Here is a 22,915-nt window from a genome sequence, read left to right as displayed (position 1 = left end):
AAAGGTTAAGAAATGGAGCAATCTCGAGGATGCTTTTTTACTAGCTTTCTCCATGGCCTTGCTAAAAATTTAAAAGAAAATGATAATATGTTTATCAAAATGAGTGAAGTTAAAGCAACTTTGGCTTTCAACAATCACAAACTCTTCTCATGATAGAAGTTATCTTTCTTAAGCTCGAGGAATATATAAAAACCACAAATAAATGTTGCAATTTATCCACTTAAAAATTGAAGCAAAAAGCATGCTAGACAAGGGGTCGTCTTCAATAATCATATTCAAGCAAGGAAAATCGTGCACAGAGAGGCTTGAAAGTTGAAACATCTTTACCTCTCAATTCGTGCCAATTTTAAGACACCATTCTGCTGTCTTTGTCCAAAGAAATACTACTAAACTACACTGGATTACACCAACAAACAAAATAAGCAGCATTGTCTTCATCTAACAAAAGCAACATTGTCTTCAGGGCATCAATTTCCCAATCCTATATATATATATATATATATATATATATATAAATCAAACTTTCTGAAAACCCAGTAACATCATCGCAAGATAAATAGCAAAGTACCTGCCACAGCCATGATAAATAGCAAGATCATCAAGAGCACTCAAAGCAACACCACCCGTGACTGTAACCGACACAAAAAGACACTGCCTTTCGACCAAATGACTTGCTCTTTCCTTCATCCAAGGACTTCACTCCACTACCGATGCAAAATTAAAAGCAGTAAATTAGAATAGAAGGGTGGGTTATTGCTAAAAGAGAAACGCTAGTTACCTCGGAATTTGGGAAGCTTGGGAGCCCTTGAACAAGGAAATAAATCTTCTCGCCAACATCTCTCTCTTAGGATTTGCACAAATGGCATTTCGGTTTCGCTACACCGATTTGCTGTTTGGGATTTAGCGGCACCGATTGGTCAACGTCGCCATAAACAACGTTTTAATTTGGAGCATGGCAAAGACAGGCTGCGAACTCAATGTGGTCTGCTGGAAAGGCAGATTGAAAGAGAGAAAGAAATCACGAGTCGAAAACTGACTCAGTTATCTTCTTTACCGGGCGGATTATCTGCAATAAGAGCCAAAGGCCCATAATTGAAAAGCCTAAGTGAGTAGACTTTGGTGGAAGGGACTTAACTTATGGTTTGCAAAACTACAAGGACTAAATTGTAAAACCATACACAATACAGAGACTGAATCATAGAATTTACTCGGCACAAGATATATCTTTTTTTCCATAGTTTCATTACAAGAGCAACAATGGAAAATAAATAAATAAATAAAATGCTGCATTTTCTATCATCAAATATGGAATCAAAATCTTTCTCGAGTTATATTTTCTTTTCTTTTGCTTTGTGGGGGTAATCTTACAGCTCATTCATCAACATCACTGGACAGCATAAATGGCAACCTAGTGCCCTGTTCTTCTTCCACTCTCCCATGCCAATCCACCATCACTCATTTGCTTGAAGGGAAACCATGCTCGAACTCGATTATTATATAAATATATATAATCAAGAATGACAAATGTAGATACAGCGCGATAAGCCTCGAAGTTCAGTCTTTCTACAGCCGTTGTAATGAGTACAGAAAGCAATGAAGCCAATGAGATAAGAGTCTGCAGTAAAAGAGAGAGAAGGAAACTAGCCTCTTTCATCTCCCACCCAGTTGTTCTTATCCTTTGGCCCAGTAGGACCTTCTTCTCCACAGAGTTCCACTGGAAACCCGTCAAATATGTTCTTTACTGAATATCTAAAACCCACGGGCAAATGATTAATTATCTTATCTAGCTCGATTCTTGAACCATAGACAATCGTTGGGCCCCATTTTCCCATAAACTGTAACCAACAAGGCTCAATGAAATCACTACCTTCAAGATACTCTGCTGCAATAATTTCATAACGGGTGCTTGAATCCACGTATAAATTACTACGTGCTGCATCGTTCCGTATTCCTATTCCAAGTTTAGTGGAACCCTGGATGTAACACCCGGGATGAGGGAAGCTAGCATGTCCATTTTTTGATGAATAAACAATAGCTTTGTTCCCCTCTATGTACTCCAAATCATAAGCATCAACCCATTCACCACCACTGTGCTGAGAGAAGTATATACTCCACAGCTCTCCAGTAAAGTTGCATATGCGGAGGGTGAAATGCTCCCAATCGCCTACATGCTGCCCAATCTTGCCAAGCGAAATATTCAATGGTCCAACTTTAAGAGTACCTGGCCCATTGAAGGGATAGAAAACCCACACTGCAAGATCAGTAAAAGTCCCACCAAGAGCAGGCTTCACATGAACGTAAAGTTTTGCACTTTCCAAGCTTCCCTGTTTGACAGTATTTCTTTTGCCATCGGAAGGCAAGTCTATCCAAAATGCACCATCATTTGTTGTACCGCCTGGCAAATTAGTGCCCTCTGCATCTATGGGTTCACCAGATGAATCCCCAGCTTTGTACAAGAGTGCTCCATTTTTCAAGAACCATGGCACAGAAGATGGCAAATAGACCTCATTGGGATGAAAGAAAACTGTAGGCCCATAGTGCTTCATGAGTGCATGGATTTGTTCGAGGTTTGGCAAGGCATGTAGTTGGTTTAAATTCTTCAAGCATGCAATATTCAACTCCTCTTCAGAGGTCCAGTAGCCGCAGAAAAATGTGCCAACTGAAACACCTTTCCCTAGCACTCCTCGATGGCTGGGTCTTGTACTCGAAACTCGTACCGGTAGATTTAAAAATTTAGAATACGATTCAAGTAGTAGACGATAGGGTTCACATTCATCTGTCAGGTCTGCTCGAACACACCGTACTTCATCCAAATCTGGCTTGTCTGGATTGTTGGTGACTAGAAACCCCAAGGGCTTATAACCCTCAGGAGGCTGAGGAAGCCAGAAGAAGCCACATCCTCCATACTTCTCCTCATTTTCATCATCTGAACTCCAAACTAATGTATAATCTAGGGGTTTTAGAAGAGTTGGTGAATTGGCAGCTTCTGGCTCGAAGCAAGCCACCTCACGAACCACAAGAACAAAACCCCACAAGGGCTTATTGTTGAATTGGCAATAGTGGCCAAGGCTGTAGAATCCATTAGGCACTCCCACAGGTTTATAGAATGAAACTCCTTTTTTCTTGTCCTGAAAGAGATTGCTGCTCCAAATGAACTCAAACCTGGAGATTTTGAGGGCTTCAATTTTGCCCAAGTTTATTCTTCCAGAAGCAAATCCTCGGCCTGAAGTTAGAGGTAAACAAAACAAGAAACCATTAAGCAAACTACATTTCTAACTTGAAGGTTCCTCTTCAACACTCTATTTTACGATTCTTCTACTTTCAAATTTATGGCATTTAAAACTATGACAAAATTTTGAGGCTTCAATAGCAGAGTATGGCAATAAAAGCAAAGAGAAGACTCCCCACATAAAAACAAAAAAGGAGGCTTTTCCATTTATTTCGTATAGCAGCAACAACTCAAGAAACAAACATGGACACATATGTCAGTGACAGTATTTGGAAACACTAACAAGAGAATTTGTGGGTGCTCGGAGTTTTTCAGATGTAAATACGATCAAATAACTACTAAAAGCTTGTATAGTTCTCAGGAGGGAATAGTTTCAAGAATACTTAATAGAAATTTCCTCCTCTCTCTTCAAAGACTTGAATAAAGCCAAGGGAATTTACTTGCAATAACATTATCAAACAGAAACAGAGGATCCTATCAGAAGAATGTATGAAGAGAGGAAAGAAGAGAGACGGGGAGGTGGTAAAGGGTGAAGTTGCTGCCGGATAGAATTTTGGACGTATTTGATCCCATGGAATTCAAAACAATAATGCAATGAAACAACAAAAAAGACAACCATGTGCATTAGCATAGGGAAAAAATGGCAAACAAACAAATGCACAATAGCCTCGAAAACCACTTGTCATACAACTTCATTCATTAGGAGGCCAAAAAAATCTAGCCAAACCTACACATGCACAAGGACAAAGCAAAATCAAGTGAAATGCTCCCCGCCCCAACATGTCAAGAAAGTTAAAGAAACAAGATGGAAATATTTTTTTTTTAATATATATATATGTATATAAAGGCAAGAAAGCAAAGGGAAAACATCTTGAAGCTGAGAATTACCAGTCATGTTAATATAGGAATAAAACAAGAATAAAATTCCGGGCTGCAACAAGGAGTGCATGATGCCTTATAATTTATAGAGGACATCCTCGTTTAAATGATTTGCCTGGTAATTAAAGTAACATGGGAAAAATTGAAGAAAGTATGAATAATTAAGGTATGAAGAGCATACAAAAAATGATCCAAAATGAATGAATTCAGGACAATACCCTTCTTTATCCTAGGAATATAATTGAAGAAAAAAAATACCATTTTTAACGCCGCAAAGCTTGAATCACATTCAGATTCGCGAATGTGAGCCAAGAAAGTGAAGAGAGATTAACGGAAAACTTTTGCCTCTAGAGACTAATTGACAAAATCTTTGCACAAATGTTTCTTCTTTAAATCGGCCAACCAAAAAGTAGACTACACACAAAACAACAGAGTCCAACTTGACAAGAAAACAAGCATGTTGAAAAAACATGGCGAAGTTCCAATCCTCGTGAGAAATGAAACGTCAGCAACTAAACTCGGGCTTGATCAAATGCTTACATACAGTCACTCATGTACATCTAAGGGAAGAAGGAAGAAAGAGAACACCGAATAAACCATCAAAAAAAAAAAGCATAAGCCCATGAATGATCCATGTTTATATGAAGAAGCAAAAATCCAATAAACCGAAAACACCCACCAACCAGAAAACAAATCAGAACCCATCATAGAATAAATGAGATAAGAAGACTAGAAAATAAAAATTGATGAAAAATGGGGGTACCTTGAGACCAATCGGGAAGAGGAGAAGGTAAAGAGAAGGTGTCGGGTTCAGGCGGCAACAAAATGGCGGTTTTCCTCCAATACAAACAGTTACACCAAAAATTTCTTTCTTCGCACCAAGACATTTTCCTTTTGCACCCAAATGGCTGAATTATCTCCCTTCTATGTCACCAGTCAGAGAATATCACAATACTACCATCACCATCACCATCACCATCAACAACAACAAAGATGGTGTAATTTAGGACTTGGACATGTAGTAGAATTCAAGAAAGCATGTATTTTTCAAAGTTTCATGAGGTGGGATTTTTTTCTTGTTAAGTAATTGTTTGTCGATACACAAAATAATGGATTCACCTTGTCGTTGAGTGTTGATTGGATTTTGGGTCTCTCAGAAACTTTCGGTTTTCTTCTTTTATCCTTTAGTTTTTTAGGAGGAAGAAGAGAGGATCAGCTCTTGGCTCCACGAAAAAAGGTTTTTTTTTTTTTAATCTAAATGAGCACAATAAATTTAAAAATCTGATGGGATTATACCGTTTGAAAAGAATTATTAAAATAATATAGTTTGATCTAAAATATGGTAATTTAAGATGCTAATATCAATTAAAAATTAAGTGTCATTGAAGAACACCTTCCAGACGCGGCTTCTCTCTCTAAACCGACAGCACCTTGACTTAAACCCAACAAAAATCCTTAAAAATACTTATATTTTTTCCCCAAAATAATTAAAAATGATTGTATCGATTTGGTTGCTGTCCGTTTGTAATACTATGCCCATTGATATTATATTTTTAAACCGTGATATCATTAAAATATCATGGCTCACAACTATTTAACCAAGTTTTTTTTATCTTATATTATTTTATTATTTATTTTTATTTTTAAAGTAATTGCTAAATTTATCCTAAAAAAAAAAGACATAATTGATTAACGAACAAGATGAATCATGATATGAAATGATGGTGACAACTATAGGCTATAAAGATGAGTAATGAGAAGTATTTTATCTTACTATCATGATAAATAATAATAAAAACATTATCATTGTTAATTTAATTAAATAGTCTACATTAATTATTATTAACTTAAAAATTAAATGTGGTGGGGTGAACATTGTGTAACTAACACTGTTCGACCCCTCACAAAATACAGTGGATAACATTTTTTATTTTTTGACAATTTATTTTTGTTCTCAAAGTTTTATTTTAGATAATTTAATCTTAATTTAAGACTAATTGCTTATGATTTCTTAGTCAATAGTGGAATTGAAAGAATAACGACAAAAAAAAGGGCTCCAAACATGGGTGGTGTGCTAGAAATTTTGAGAAATATACACTTTGATCCTCTAACTTTAAAAATAACACAAATTATACAACTTTAATGCCTTAATTTTTTTCAAATTTAATTTTGTTACAAAAATTTATTTTTATTATTTTTTAGTCCCTAATTAAGAAAGAAGAGATAAATATCATTAACACTAATTTAGATCACCAAAACAGTCGATGTTTGTGTCAAATTATTTCATTAATAAAGAAAGTTCATATCATTTGTTTTTTACCTTTAAAGTTCATGAAAAAATAGATCTGAACTCGGTTTGATTATTTATTTCATTTAATGAAGGAAGTTCATGTTGATTGATTTCGATTTTGGAATAGTTTTTTTGTCTTTTTGAGACCATGGATATGTTTATTATGGTTTCTAAGGTGTTTTGTAGGTGTTCATGGTCAAAATGGGTTGAGAAACAGGTTTTGGGATAAAAACAACTTAAGCCCTGATTTTCTAACTACTGTTGTAGCTGTAATATGGGCAAATTAAATGACTCGTCATTTAATTTTTGTCAAAAAAAATTTAGGATAAACAACATGACGCGTCATCTGATTTTTTTTCATAAAAATTTGTGGCTAATAACATGTCATCCGGTCTTAGTTGAAACTAAAAAATATAAAAGTCTAGTTGCACATGCCTACTAGAACAGGCTCATGGTGAGCCCTATCAAAATGGGTAAGGTGGGTTGGCCTAGCTTAAAAGGCTCAGCAATGCTTGGCTTTTGCTCTTTTTTAAAAAAAAATTATTTTTTTTCTAATTGTTTTTTAAAATTAATGTTTTTTTATTTGGATTTTTCTCTAATTTTTTTTAATATTTAAAGTAATATCATTTCTCTCTTTCATTTTGTTTAGAGAGCCTCTTTTAAATAACATTTATATTTTTTTGTTATGCATTGAACTTCTGAAGAGTTTTTCTAATTCATCGAAAATTGTTTTTACCTTTTGTATAGATCAACTTTATTTTTAAAAATAAAATAAATTATTTTTCAGATAATATTTTAATATGTACAACCTTGGGTAGTGTTTTTTCCCCTTTTATTTTATTGAATCAATTTCATTTGTGTTTTTATTTATATTATTATTTGCTTGAATAAAAAAATATTTAAATAAATAAATTTAGCAAACACAATTGGATAAATATCCCGACTTACAAGATTAAATATATTGATCTAGATTTGTCTCTCAATTTTTTTATTTTTATTTTTTCTTATCATTTATGATTTTTTTTCATTTATTAACACACATAGTTCTTAATTTATTTGATTACATGTATGTATAAAAAACATTATTTTCACTTAGAAATTTTTTAACTACAAAAACGTGTTGAAAAAACTTGTGTATGCAAATTTTTTTATTTGTAAAAAACTATTTAATCAACGGTGAAGCATGAGTCAAATATCAAATTATCAATGGGATGGTATTACCACGATACCGTTTGGTATCTTTGTTTTTATCCTATCACTATCACTATCACGTATGTTTTTCTTATAATGATAGCATTTTAAACTTGATTGTATAGAAGTTAAAATAATTTATTTTTTATTTGTTTTGTATATAAAAATTTATTGCATATTAGTTTTAACAAATCATATATTTTTCTAAATTTATTTTTTAAAATCATAACTAAAACTATTTTTTAATCTATTTTCTAAAAATTATAATCTTAAAAGTTACAACAATATCAAACACACACTACATCTACATGGTCCTATGACCATGTCTACCCCATTATTGTTTTTCTTTTTATAATTATGTAACTTTTATTAATGAAAATTTAGATAAATTTTCTAATAAACTATCTTTTTTATTTTTTTATTTAATATTATTTTCTCTATTTTTGCAAATATGTACCTATACTTTTAAAAGGTATTTATTTAATAATTTTTATAAAACTAAAAACAATTAAAGATGTCATAATTCATGTATCTAAGTATTTTAAATTTAGCTTTTCTCACCAATTTGCTTGTGTTTATCAACAACTAAGAGTTTTATATCCTAATAAAAGTTCTTATACCTGCATGTTATAGCAATTGGAACACACAAGTCATTATGTAATGTAAAGCAAATAACAGGAATCATTCCCAACTTTTATTATACTCAACAAAAGATAAACAAAACCTATTATATGATTTTTACAAGATACCTTCTTGCCTACAAGGTATTGTATGCTATACAATTCATATTGCCTACCAATTCTCCACCATGCAATTAGGCAGTTTATCACCACATGTCAACCATGCTATTAGGCAACTGCTAACACTTATATATCTATGTTGTCACAACCTAATTTTTATCCCCTGAAAACACAAAAAAATTACAAACAAAATTTAACAGATTTTTTTTTTAAAAAAAAAACAGTTGTTAAGAAATGATCATAATAAAGAAAAATAAAACAAAATCAAAGAAAAAAAGAAAAATATAGTTATGGATAAAATTACATAAATAATGAATTTATAAAAGTAAGAACTAAGCTAGAGCAGGTACTAAAAGGTCAAGAATAACTGTAAGAAATAATTACAGGCTTAATTAAAAAAAATTTAATTTGACTAGAAATAAAAGAGTTAAAGGACCAATGATAAAAAAAGGAAAAAACACTGAAATTTAGGGGTCTTATTAATTCGATCAGGGGCTTAATTGAAGAAAAAAATAAAATTGATAGTCATTTTGACCAAAAATAAATGAATTAAAGGACCAATGACCAAAATTGAAAAACACTGAAATTTAGGAGTTTTATTAATTCAATTAAGGGTGTAATTGAAGAGAAAAATCAAGATTGAAAGCAAAATTACTATAAAATCACAAATTAAAAAGCCAAAGACCGAATTGAAAAAAAAAACGTTAAAATTGAAGGGCTATTCTTAATGCAATTAGGGGTGAAATTGTGAAGGAATTGAGAGAAAGAAGGTGACATTGGTTAAAATCTAAAAATTAATGACTGAATTGTAAAAAGAACTAATATTGAGGGAATGTTTTGAATGCAATTAGGGGCTAAATTAAAAAAAAAACCTTGAGAGAAAAGTAAAAATTGACTGAAAATAAAGAAATTAAAAATGAAAATACCAATGTGGAAAATGAAAGAAAAAAAAACATCATTGAAACGATGTGTGTCATTGAAAAAATAATAAAAAAAAGACCATAAGCCAAAACGGCGTCTATTTGGCAAGGCTAAAGAAACTTCTTCCTCCTCCTGCGTGAACAGACTTGCAACATGCATTAATTTTTGTTTTTTTTTTCTCTACTTTGACAGAACCTCAGCCCAAAACCCTTTGCATTGCCCTTCTTAAAAGCATGCCAATGTAGCCAACATGAGCATGTTGTACAAAATGCATAACAATAATGAAAGGTCAAGATTGACCGAATAAATTCAAAGGACATGATTGTATAAATACCTAACTACACTCTTTTTCTTCCTCTTCGAAGACAAACCCTAGTCACGTAGAATAGGATTTTGGGGGTTAATTGTTTCCTTGTATTATCTTAAATATTTTACTTAGTTCTTATGTTGTTTTAAGTATAACATTTAAGTTAAGGTTTTTAAGTTTAGTTAGGTTTGTTTTGGCCCAAACTAAGTGTTTTAGGTCTGTTTTAGGCATTAGGCTTGTGTTAGCTAAAAGCCCAATGGTTTTTAACCTAATATGGGTCCATTAATGTTAATTATCTTAGGACTATTTAATGTTTTCCTTACTGTGGATTTTAGCAGCCTTCAAATTAATAATATTATTGTGTTTTGCTTGAAGCAAATGTGTTCTTTGTTGTGACAAAGAATAAAACCTGACTTATCAAGGTATAACTAACCTTATGACATCAATATGTGAATTTCGATAACCCTAGTTCTTAGTTACAGGTTAACTCTGGGTCAAAGTTCTCAAACTTGATTTTCAGCTTTTGAGGGGAAGTATCATCTTCGTTAGGGTTGTTTGATTATGTGATCAAGAGGTTTGCATTATTTGGTATCAAAGATAGGCTCCGGATCGGGTTATATCCCTTATTTCTTGCATTTTCATTTTTGTGTTTTTCTTAGTGTTAGTTTTGTCTTCATCCTTGCATCTTTGTTTTCGGGTAGAATACTAAAGGTCAGTTTCAATCATATTTTTTTCTTTCCTGCATGATTTCTTGTTTATTCTCATTAGTATTGTTCTTCTTAGAGGTAAAAAAAAAAAGAATTACACACCAAAAATGTTAGTTGGGTTAAATCTGGTTTGATTACATATGTTTCATGTCAACCTATTAAAACACCCTCAGAATTGACTCAAAATTCATTCTCTAGTTATTTAGGGTGGAAACAAGCCAATTATAAATTTTCAACTCATTTGGGCATTAATTTCTTGTGGTTTCATATTTAGATTATAAAGGGGTTGTTACTTGTTCCTTCAAATCAACATATCAAATGTTGTCGTAATTATGTAAAAATTGATATTCTATTTATTTGGGTTGAAAACGCACTCAATATAAGTTTTTAGCTCAATTGGACATTGTTTGGTCTAGGGTCCATATTCAATTCAAATTAGTGTTTTTGTATCAAAACTCTATTTGTGTCATGTCTTCACCTCGTCTTGATATTATATCTACAAATGCTATCAATACATACTTCCACCATTGAATTTACTTATAATTAAAGGCTTTGAGTGAAATATAAGAGGAGAGTAAACACGTGAGGGAATGGGTGAGGAAAAACAATTTTTGTTTTTATTATACCACTAACAAGATTTTACAGATTCGCAATGACTGAGAAAAAACAAGAAAAGCCACCTCAGATGGAGATAAACCAACTACAACTTTGGATTCAAAGTCTGACATAAATGGTGGAGAGGTTTAATTTGGTGATGGGAAGAATGCATGAAAGATTGGAAAGGGTGGAAAGGCGTGTTATTGATGACAAACCCTAATCAAGATGGAAATCATATTAGGAGGCGTGAGAGGCATATTAGTCCAGTTGTTGACATTGGTTTTGATGTGATAGGTGATGAGGATGATGATGTAGCATCTTGGGGCCATAGAAATAAAATTTAATAGCCTAGGAATCATATGCTTCATAAGGTTAGGAAGGTTGGTTAGTTCGACCAAGAAGATGATTTGAGTGATTTAGGAAACTGTGGTGGTATAGGTGTAGATAAGGACTCTAAACTAAAAACTCCTAGTTTCTAATATAGAAACGATCTTAAGGCTTATTTGGAGTGAGAGAAGAAGGTATATTGAATTTGTGATTGCCATGTTTGTTTTAAGCAGAAAAAGGTGAAAATTATGGCAATTGAGTTTGTTGATTATGTTGTAATATGATGGGATTAAATTGTGACTTTTAGGTGAAGGAATGGGGAAAGGCCTATAGATACACGGGTTCTAAAAGTGTTGATGAGTATCATAAGGGGATGGAGATCATAATGATTTAGGCTAATATCGTGGAGGATAGAGAGACCACTATAACTAGGTTTCTTAATTGGCTGAATCACGAGGTCGTGAATGTTGTGATAGTGGATAAACATATTAGAGTTGAAGGACATGATGCTTATAGTTATGATAGTGGATAAACATATTAAGAGGAGAGGGGGAGCACGACCACCATTCATTTGAGCACTTCTTCATTTTGGAAGCATAATTCAATGAGAGATATGGTTGCCCAAGTTCAACTTACTATAGGGGGTTATGAGACTCGTAAAGAGAAGAAAGACACCTTTATATATGGTAAAGGTAAAGTTAAGACTTCTACTTCTCGTAGTTATGACATTAAATGTTATCATTCTTTAGGTTTTCATCATATTGCTTCATAATGTCCAAACAAGAGGGTCATGGTTATAAAAGCTCACGATGAGATGGAGTCTGAAGATGAGGATAATGTTAAGGTGGAGGTGCCACCATTGGCGACTGCTAGTGATAAGCATATTGAGTATTCTGTTAAGGAAAATGTACTTATGGTGAAACGAGCACTTAATATGCATGTAAAGGTGAGAGGTTTATAGAAGAAAAGGGGAAACATCTTACATATGAGGTGTCATGTGCAGAATAAGGTATGTAGCGATCATTGATAGTGGTAGTTGCGCTAATGTAACTAGTATAGATTTGGTGGATATGTTGAATTTGCAAATTACTAAATATCATGTTCCTTATTAATTGCAATAGTTAACTAATTATGGAGAGGTGAATGTGCATAAACAAGTTCTTGTATCTTTTTCCATTGGGAAATACTATGATGAAGTGTTATGTGATGTAGTTTCTATGCATGTTAGTCACTTATTATTAGGTAAGCCTTGGTAATATGATAAGAAAACTATGCATGATGGATTTTAGAATAGGTTTTTGTTTGTGAAGGATGAGAAATATATAGTTGTTTTTTTATTTCCTAAGCAGGTTTATGAGGATTAATTAAAACTGAAAGAGGATAAAAGGGTTGAAAAAGAGAGTTTGTATTTGAAAGAGATGGTTATTCAAAACATATTCTTTATTGACAAGGTTTTACAAGGTTTTGGTAATTACATATTGTTTTAGCTTTGTAATCATCATGTACTTTTAGTTGATGGTTTTCATGTTTTAGATTCGAGGTTAAATCCTTCAAAAGAATGGGAGGATGATATGGTCCCTTGGGTTATTCATGATGAGGATTCGGTTGGGAGCTTGGGTTTGAGGGGAAGACCATTCAGCTAAGTGAGGGTTTTGTAAAGCTAAACAAAAATTTAGTGTTAGATTGGCCTATGCTAGGAAAAAAGTGAAGGAAACAAATCGGCTTGTTTTAAGGAAATTGGTGGGGGGAGAAACCGACCTATCGTAAGGGGGATTATAAAGGATATAACCAACCCTAAGATAACCCAATAACAGGATAGAAACTAAGAATAACTAGCACCCAAACACCTCCTCTCATTTAATAGAGGTATAAATGCAAGGGGGGAAGAGAAGGTGACCCTTCCTCTTTCCCAAAAACAACTGGCCAACAGCCTTCGTTACAACAATCTCTCTTTCCAAAATAGAACCAAGATAGCCTGCATGCAAGCCCCTTTGACTGTTGAGTGAGAAGAGAGTTAGAAGGAAGGAAAGAAAACCATGAAAGAAAAGTAAGCTGGAAGGGTCGGCTGCTACAACAGAGAAGGAAGAGGAGAAAACTGAAAGGAAGAAGAAGAACAACCATCAAACCTGCACTAAAACTATCCAAAAATGTAAGATAAGGCCAACACCATTTCTCTAGTTGGGTATTACCTCAAATTTTGAACAAAAAGGAAGGGAAAGAACTCTAGAATGAGAGTTTAGGACCCTTACATTTTGACTCAAGATTTAGTAAACTAGGAGTGATGAACCTAAATGGAATGATGGACAAATGAAGACATGTGCAGATTCTTACAAAGAAATGAATGAGTGTGTGTGATTTTGAACGTGTAAAAGTAAATAAAGGGTCGGCCAAAATGAAAGGGATGGATGGCATGAGGATTGAAATGAAGAGATATATGAATTATAACCTTATTGAACTCTTAAGGACATGTAGAAGCTAAAACAGAATCTAAATTGATGTTTATGTCTTAATTGTTATAAAGAATTGATGAATTTGTATGGGTTATGAAATGGAATGATGAAAACACTTGGATTGTGGTCTTGTTGGACTCCTAAAAACATATTTATGCTGGAGCTGAAATCATATTGATGTTCATGCTTTGATTTTATTATGAGATTAATGAACTTGCATGCATATGGTTCAAATGAATAAGAATGTGGTTGCGACATGATTGTTGTGATTATGCTTGTGTTAATGACATAAATTCTGCATACGTGGTGGGTGAAGTTATGTGAAAATGAGTTGGATTGATGTTAAGTGTAAAATTGTATTGTTAGTAAGCCTTAGAATCATGCTGGAGTTGAAATGAAAATTACATCATGATCTAATGCTTTGGTTTTGTTGTATAATTAATGAACATGTATGTTTGTGAAACATGGGAATGGAAATGTTATTGTGAATATACTTGTGATAAAATATGATGAAATTGCATGTACAAACTAGGGAGTAATGGGTAACAAGGTTTCGGCCAAGGGGGGAGCGAATGAATCATGAAGGAAACTATGCATGATGAACATAGTTAGAATGACATGAGATGAATTAGAAATAGAACCCTTATGTGTTGAATAATCGTATTAGTTGTATAGGTGCATTAATTACTATGATACAATTATGAATATAAGAATGTATGGTTGTAGTAATGTTAGGTGTCGGTCTTGGAAGCGATGACTTAGGAGAAACCTTAATAAATGTACTTACGGAGATGTTGTTTTTGTGCTGCATAATAATGTATGATGATTGGAGTGTGGTGGGTGATGATTATATTCATCTAGGTTGGATACAATTGTAAATATAAGAATGTATAGTTATAGCAATGCTAAGTGTCGGTCTTGGAAGTGATGACTTGGGAGAAACCTTAGTAAATGTACTAACAGAGATGTTGTTTTTGTGTTACATCATAATGTATGACGATTAGAGTGTTGTGGGTGATGATTATATTCAGCTAGGTTGTAATATAAGGGAAAACACGTAGCGTAAACCTTACACGTAACCTAGGGAGAAGGCAAAACCAGAAATGAATTACCTTGTCGCTAACAATTTCTAAATCGGCAGCGACTTAGTTTGCGTTGATGATTTTTAAATTGACAGCGACTCAGTTTTCGTCAATGATTTTTGTGTTTATAATAGGATATGTGCGCTGATGATTTTAACATCAACCATAGAACTAGGTTGCGTTGATGATTTCTGAGGCGGTAGTGACTTAGTTTTCATCAATGATTTTTGTGTTAACTGTAGGACATGTGCACTGACAATTTTAGTGTCAGTCGTAAAATCGGATTGCATTGATGATTTCTAGGTTGACAGCGGCTCAATTCTTGTCAATGATTTCTGAGTCAGTAGTAGCCTATGTGTGCTAACAATTTCAGCACCAGTCGTAGGACTAGATTGCACTGATGATTTATGAGTTGTCAGTGAATCAGTTTTCGCTGATGAATTTTGTGTCACCAGCGAATCAGTTTTCGTTGACAAATCCTGGGTTACCAGCGAATCAGTTTTCGCTGTTGAATTTTGCGTCACCAGCGAATCAGCTTTCACTAACGATTTTCTACGACAAACTTCCATGTCAAAAATGATGTAAATACTTGTAACGATTTCAATATATGATTGTGTAATATGTGGAACACTTGAATGTGAATATGCATATTTTTAGAATATGTATGGTGACAAGTTATGTGATTATCAAATGCAAATGTGTTGATTTGTGATCATTGATGAGTTATGTGGTACGAACAGGATCAGACCTGTGACCGGACAAGGACACCTCACGGGAGGAACAAGTTGGTGGCTTCCACCCTTTCTAACATAACGTTAATTCCCTGAAGTGAATTTATTACAAAGGTTCTTTTATCGTGTTATAGCTAGTACAAAACTGTTAAGGAACACTTGTACAGATATCATGAAGGATCTACTATTGTGATATAATAAATGTTAAATTATTATGAAATGTTTGTACGAGTACTATGAAAGATTTTTATTGTGTTATAATGAATGTTAAATTGTTACGAAATGTTTGTATGAGTATTACAAAGGGACTATCATTGTGTTATAATGAATGCTAAACTGTTACAGAATATTTGTATGTGTTTCTTTCCTATTTTTGAAAGCATTAATTTGACCAAATAATGGAAGAAGATCAAGCATTGAAGGCAACTTGTTCCAAGTATGGAAAGAGGTTGGAAAAGGACGGCAAACACATATTATTCCTATGCAAGTCAGACACAACTACACAAGGAAATTAATCAAGCTATGAATGATTTTGGGGGCTAATTGTTTCCTTGTTTTATTCTGAATATTTTACTTAGTTTTTATGTTGTTTTAAGTATTATTTGAACCATAATATTTCAGTTTAGGTTCTTAAGTTCAATTGTGTTTGTTTTTGCCCAAAGGCTTGTGTTAGCTAAAAGCTTAATGGTGATCTTAGGACTATATAATGTTTTCCTTGTTGTGAATTTTAGCAGCCTTCAAATTAATAATATTATTGTGTTTTGCTTGAAGCAAACGTGTTCTTTGCTATGACAAAGAAGTAAACTTGACTTATTAAGGTATAATTGACCTCGTGGCGTCAATTCATGAATTCCAATACCTCTCCACATCACTCACCCATGTAGATAAACCACTAGCATATTAGGTCTAACATATCGATTAAGAATAGAAGATAAATAGCAATGTAACTTACCTTATGTTGGATGTTGTAGGGTGATGGTATCTTTTTTTTTTAGTATAACCAACCCCTTAGCTTAGAACTCTGAAAAATAAGTTAGGATTTCTAGTGACCAAGATACTAGGTGAAAACTCTTTTTTAACACATGTCTTTATAGACCTAATTTAACATAAACATTTTTTTATAGGGTTGCTCCAAATTTAAGAACAAAGATCAAAATAAACAACATGTAAATCTAAAGATAAATAAATAACCTAATTTCATATTCATGCTCTGATAGCAATTGATGTGAACTTGGAGGACAAAAACCTTATAACTCAACCAAGATAAAATACAACCCAAGAAAGCTAAAATCATATTGAAAATAATTTGATCCAAAGACTACCTAAACCAAGAAACCAAAGTTATTAGAATGAGCCCCAACTCATTGATTATAAAGAATCAAGAATTGAAGATATAAGGATCAATGCCACAAAGACAATAAAATTTAATAAGTATTGAAGAGTTTGATGAAGAACTAGAAGTATGAATAACTTCACACACACAATATTATTTTGAAATAAAGATAAGACTAAAAAAACCCCTAAATACAAGCTAAATAACTCTATTTATACTAGGTAAAACATCCTAAATTTTTTTGAAGAAATAAAAAAATAGTTATAAATAAAATAGGAAAAAATAATCTTAAACCAACTAAGAAAATAATGTCATTTTCACATAGTATCTTCTAAGATCTATCGCAAAGCCTTCCCGATGTCCGATCACTACAAAATTTTAACCATATAGGAAACAACACCTTTATAATATTTTGAAGAAAAAAAATTAGCCTCATCAAATGGTCAGATATAAAGTTATGCTTGTTATACTAAAATTGTGCATGAGAAAAAATAAACTCAAAACCGCCTCTCATTGTCCAATTTGCAAGCTACTAAGATTTCTTACCCAATCCGCAAAATACTAGGCTTTCCTAACTCCTTATCTTGTATGAATTATATTAATTAAATCTTGATCATTTGAACTCATCTTGACGCTTGACTTGATCCAAATATATTGAATTAGTTCATTAAATGCTTATTTGATCTTCTTGACTCTTGACCTTGTAATAGGTCCAATTAACACCTTTAATGGATCATGTGATACTGCTTGATGACTTTCATCATAATTATAGAGAAAAAACCAAGCACCACCTAAACACTTTAAAACTTGGGCTAGATAGGGAGTTGGTTAGAAGGTTCTACTTAGCTAAGTTTAATGATAATGCCAAAGTTCCTTGCAACTTCGAATATTTTTTAAAAAAACAAAATTGGTCTAACCTATCAACATCGCATGGAAAGTATTCTAGTTAAAACTAATACTATATGGGTCTTAAAAATATGGAGCTTGGGGATGTTATGGAACTGACAGTCTATGTTATAAGGTGGCCCCTACTCGAGTGCCTTGCTTCAAAATAAACACTAGATCAGTCTCAGGCTAATTTCTAGACATTTCAAACTTGATCTTGTCTTATATCTTAGATGTCTTGGATTATTTCTTGACTCGATGTATTGAACACATTCCTAATCAAATCTCTCAAACATCTTGAATCTAGTTTTGGCCCAATTTCAATCCTATCCTTGGGCGTCTAGGACTTGGCAGCGTTCCAATCCTCGAGTGTTCTAAATCCAATCTCAGCTTGATTCATAAACACCCTGGACTTTATCTCTAAAAGCCTTAGTTTTGGTTCTTTTATGATCCTTGAGTGTTCTAGACCCGATATCGATTTGATCTTTAGCCATTTTGCATGTAATCTAACATGGGTCCTCCTTAAGCACTCCAAACCTAGCACCATTCTAATCCTGTGCAATTCCTAAATCATAAGCTAATAATGTTAAAGATATTGTTATCAATTTTAGGATTTCTAAAATACTGTTAAATTCAATCTTCTCCACTTGGTGTTTGAAAGGAAAAAGAGGGATTGAGGTTCTCTTCTCACATGCGTGCATGTGTGTGTGTTGTTGTATTATTATTATTATTATTATTATTATTATTATTATTATATTATTATTATTATTATTAAGACATTTCTATAATTTTGTTATTGTTTTTTTTCTAGGTCAAGGATTTTCAATTTGAAATTAATCTTATCATACTTAAAGATTTGAGATATGATAATTATGTGAAGCGTATTGTATCTAAAATGCTAGGAACTAAGTCAAATAAATATAAGTTTATGGATATCCAAAAGAAACTATTGGATATTATTTATATCATCCTATTGAGCAAAAATATTTATCTAAAAAACATGTTATCTTTCTAGAGAAAGAATTGTTATTTAAGGAAGAAGTGGGAGGAAATAGAACTTGAAGAAGTTCAAGAACCACAAATTGATATCCAAATAGAACCTAAGCATGAGGCTATAATATTGGATGTTCAGCCTGAAGCTAAAAAAACATAAAAACTTTATAGATTTTGTAGGACACGTCATTCACCAATAAAATATGGGCTTCTCATGAAATCTAAAAATGATAAATTGCTTATACTTGATAAATCTACCAATTACATGGAATCAATATCATTTATTGATTCTAAGAAATGGCTTGAGACTATGAAATCTAAAATGAATTCCATATACACCAACCATATATGAAACTTGGTTGATACACTTGAAGGAGTAAAACCTATTGGATATAAATGGATCTTTAAGATGAAAACTAACATGGATGATAATTACAAACGAACAAAAGTTAGACTAGTTACCAAAGGTTACAAACAAAAATAAATAGGTTGACTTTGATAAAACCTTCTTCCCGGTAATTATATTAAAATCTATAAAGATTTTGCTTGTTATAGCTACATACTATGATTATGAGATTTGGCAAATGGATGTCAAAATTATATTCCTGAATGAGAATCTTCAAGAAGATGTTTATATGACACAACTTGAAAGTTTTAAATCTAAGGAATTTACCAATAAAATATGCAAGCTATAAAAAATTATTTATGAAAGTAAGAAAGCTTTAAGGAGTTGGGATATCCATTTTGATGAGATAATAAAATAGTTTGATTTTATCAAAAATATGGATAAGACTTGTGTTTATAAAAATATTAGTGGGAGTGAAGTTGTTTTTCTAATATTATATGTAGACAACATATTATTAATAGAAAACAACATTTCTTTGTTGTAGTTAGTAAAGATTTAGTTGTCCAAGAACTTCTCTATGAAGGATATGAGAGAAGCAACCTATATACTAGGAATAAAAATATATAAAGATATATCTAAAAAAGGTTGCTTTTATTGTCTCAATCTATGTTCATAGACAATGTCGCACGTCCCCCGCGCGGCGATTTGGTGATTTTTCGTTACTTTGCTGGATTGGTTCTTTGGGAGTCGCTACCTAGTATTTAATGGAGGGTTACTAGGAAACCTAAATTTACTGGTCGTTGTCAGAGATCCGAGGGTAAAAGACTGGTTGTGGCTAAGGAAGGTATTAGCACCCCTAGCGCACCCTACCTGAGGTAAGCTGCTTTGCAATTTGATATGATTTGAAAATTTAAAATATTGATTAAATTCTAAGGTTTTAATAAATCAGCTATTAAATCCCTGAATATGTGTAGAAACATGTTCTTACACTTTCATGGAAAATATAACATGATTTTATTTGTCCTTAAGATAATTTAACCATATTCAAATTAAACAATTAATTCCTTTTCTCTTTTTTTATTTTTTATAATTCAATAACATAAATAAATAAAAATACAAACACACACTTCCACATCACTTTTTCACTATGTTTTTCTGTTACAATTTTTACAACATAACATAAACTAAAAACATTTAATAGAAATTTAAATACATATTCAAACATGTGAAAATTACAAAAAGGTCCCAAAAGAGTCCAGGAACTGCAGAGGAGGCCCTCAGGAACTGTGGAAGCAGTGCGGCGCGTCTGGTCCACGCGCCGCCGCGAAAAGTCCGGCAACAGGGGAGATCCGAAACGGCTTCCTCCTCCTTTTCCCGTTTGCACCGGCGGTGAGAAGCAACGTCACCTGCAAAGCAACGAAATCGCAACAACAGTCTGTTTTAGTTTTCCTCTTCTTTCCTCTGTTCCCAGTCTTCCTTCTTTTTAGATCTGAGTTCGTCTTCCCTTGTTTCAGATCTGTTTCTTCTCTTTTTGTTTCACCTTCTCCTCTGTTTCAGGTAGCCAGCGGTATGGGGGTTGTCGGCGGTGGCCGCTGCGTTGATGGTCTTCACTCCTGTTGGTGGCGGCGGCGGATGACCTTGCTGCTGTTGTCGTCTGCTTGGCTGGCTTCGTTGTAGAGACGGGAGTAACTGTTGAGCAGGGAGGCTGAGAGAAGGAAGAGGAAGCAGGGGGCGAAGCCGTGTCTTTCCTTTTTTGTAAGAGCTTGGGGTCGCCGGCTGGTCTGTTTTGCTGAGAGTGAGAGGGTGATGTTTTTTATTGCTGGGGAAGTCAGCCGAGAGAGGGGGGAAATGGAGGGGAATAGGGAAGACTGAAAATGGCAGGGGGAGGGACGTGTGGCTGGCCCCAGTTTGGGAGAAGAAGCTCCCGATTCAAAACCTCAAGGCCGGGGTCTCCCTTCAATTTTTTTGGATGGAGGCGGTCGGTTGTCTCTTGGAGGAGAAGGGGCTGCTGCTGGGTTGTTTGAGAGAGAACTGGCTGAGGGAAGAAATGGCCGAGAGAGGGGAGAGGATGATGGCTCTGAAATGGCCGGCTGGTCTATGGAGAAAAACAGAGGAAGATGGTTGTGTCAGTAGAGAAGAAGATGGGGGTCAAGGGGTGGCTGCTTTGATCTTCTCCTTTTTTTCAAAAGGGAGGGGGAGATGGCCTACTGGTTTCGTTGATGAATGGAGGCTTCTGGTTTTGGCCAAAAAATCAAGAGGGGGCGGCCGCTTTCTCCCTTTTTAGAGGCCAGTGAGCGGCTCCTCCCCTGGAGAAAATGGGGCTCTGGTTTGCTCTCCCTTTTTCAAAGTGAGGGAGGCGGCTTGCAAAGAAGGAAAAATATTTAGGTTTTGGGTTTTTTTGGCTGCCCTCGCCGGTGAATAAAATTTTCTCCCCTCTATGAATTTTTCTCCCCCCCCCCCTTATTTTTTCACTGTAGCGTGGCATTTATAGGAGAAGTGTGGCTTGGCCAAAATCACAATGGTCCCTCAACTTTTCCTTTCCTTTCCTTTTCTTTTCTTTTTTTTTGTTAATTTTGATTTTCTCTTTTTTTTTGTATTTTTAAAAGCGAGCAATATCAACGTTGACTTAACAACAAAAATCAGTGATTGTAAAATTTACGCGTTAAAAGTTGAACGCGTTCAAAATACCTTTGAAAATTTAGATTCTTCTGAAATGACGTTGAAAATGCTAAAAATGATGCAAATATATCAAAATGCATTTTTTGGGGGTTTTAGTTGTTTTTTTTGGCTATTTTTGATTTTTTCTGAAAATTTATCAAAAACATGGGTCAAAAATTGGGTAGCAACAGATGCCCCCTCTTTACAATGCTTACGAAGCAAAAATTCTTCGATGTTTTGCATAGTAAGCTTGTAAAGAAAACAAAAGGTCTTCCTGGCTTATTGAGTGATCCACTCAGCCAAGGACTTTGCTTTTCTAAAGAAAATGGTCTCATTATCAAGGGCGACCTGCCCATTTTAAAGAAAAGTGGTCTATTTTCAAGGGCGACCTGCCCACACACTCACACTGGTCTATTTTCAAGGGCGACCTGGTCTATTTTCAGAGGCGACCAGCCCACACACTCTCAAACTGGTCTATTTTCACGGGCGACCTGCCCACACACTCACACTGGTCTATTTTCACGGGCGACCTGCCCACACATACTCACACTAGTCTATTTTCATGGACGACCCACACACACACGCTCACACTGGTCTATTTTCAGGGGCGACCTGCCCACACATACTTACGCTGGTCTATTTTCATAGGCGACCTGCCCTTTTGATTGAGTTAACCTGAGATCCCATCTGGCAATCTCCTTTGACCAGAACCAAAATCGGTGTGTAGCTCGGTCAACCTGAAATCCCATCTGGCGATTCCCTTTAACCAAAGCTAAAACTCTGTGTGTGGTTGGGTTAACCTGAGATCCCATCTGGCGATCTTCTTTAACCAGAACCGATACAAAGATGTGTGTGTGGCCTCATTATAATGGGTGACCTACCCAGATGAAAGATGATGGTCTCATTATGATGGGTGACCTACCCAAATGGAAAAAATGATGGTCTCATTGTGATGGGTGACCTACCCAAAGAAAGATGGTCTCATTATGATGGGTGACCTACCCAAATGAAGATGATGGTCTTATTATGATGGGTGACCTACCCAGATGGAAAAAATGATGGTCTCATTATGATGGGTGACCTAGCCAGATGGAAAAAATAATGGTCTCATTATGATGGGTGACCTACCCAGATGGGAGAAAAATGATGGTCTCATTATGATGGGTGACCTACCCAGGAAACATGATGGTCTCATTGTGATGGGTGACCTACCCAAGGAAAAGGTGGTGGTCTCATTATGATGGGTGAC

General features: G+C 34.2%; 1 protein-coding gene across 3 annotated transcripts; it reads right to left on the bottom strand.

The window, feature by feature from the left end:
• Nucleotides 1-242: 242 nt before the first annotated feature.
• LOC133681908 (hypothetical protein At1g04090) lies at nucleotides 243-5,500 on the bottom strand. 3 transcript variants are annotated; one of them, XR_009836578.1, is made up of 5 exons: nucleotides 4,872-5,500; nucleotides 1,369-3,223; nucleotides 779-1,066; nucleotides 569-704; nucleotides 243-481 (listed from the first exon to the last, which is right to left on the bottom strand). XR_009836578.1 is itself a non-coding variant. In XM_062105101.1 (2 exons), the coding sequence occupies exons 1-2, from the start codon at nucleotides 4,993-4,995 to the stop codon at nucleotides 1,641-1,643; spliced, it is 1,707 nt and encodes a 568-aa protein (XP_061961085.1). In that variant the 5' UTR covers nucleotides 4,996-5,500; the 3' UTR covers nucleotides 1,187-1,640. The 3 variants fall into 3 exon arrangements, 1 of the variants encoding a protein (XP_061961085.1); XR_009836577.1 differs by having other exon boundaries at nucleotides 243-704; XM_062105101.1 differs by lacking the exons at nucleotides 243-481; nucleotides 569-704; nucleotides 779-1,066 and having other exon boundaries at nucleotides 1,187-3,223.
• Between the last annotated feature and the right edge of the window lie 17,415 nt (nucleotides 5,501-22,915).

Source organism: Populus nigra, chromosome 2, assembly GCF_951802175.1.
Source record: "Populus nigra chromosome 2, ddPopNigr1.1, whole genome shotgun sequence".
NCBI lineage: Eukaryota > Viridiplantae > Streptophyta > Magnoliopsida > Malpighiales > Salicaceae > Populus > Populus nigra.
The sequence above is the reverse complement of the archived record's forward strand: the minus strand, read 5'-3'. Positions and strand labels throughout refer to the sequence as shown.

Bases quoted from the DNA above. Each gene is read 5' to 3' on its own strand.
- LOC133681908 (XM_062105101.1), bottom strand. From the start codon at position 4,995: ATGTCTTGGTGCGAAGAAAGAAATTTTTGGTGTAACTGTTTGTATTGG. The intron at 3,224-4,871 runs GTACCCCCATTT...CTCTAACTTCAG, and splicing joins TCTTCCCGATTGGTCTCAAG to GCCGAGGATTTGCTTCTGGA.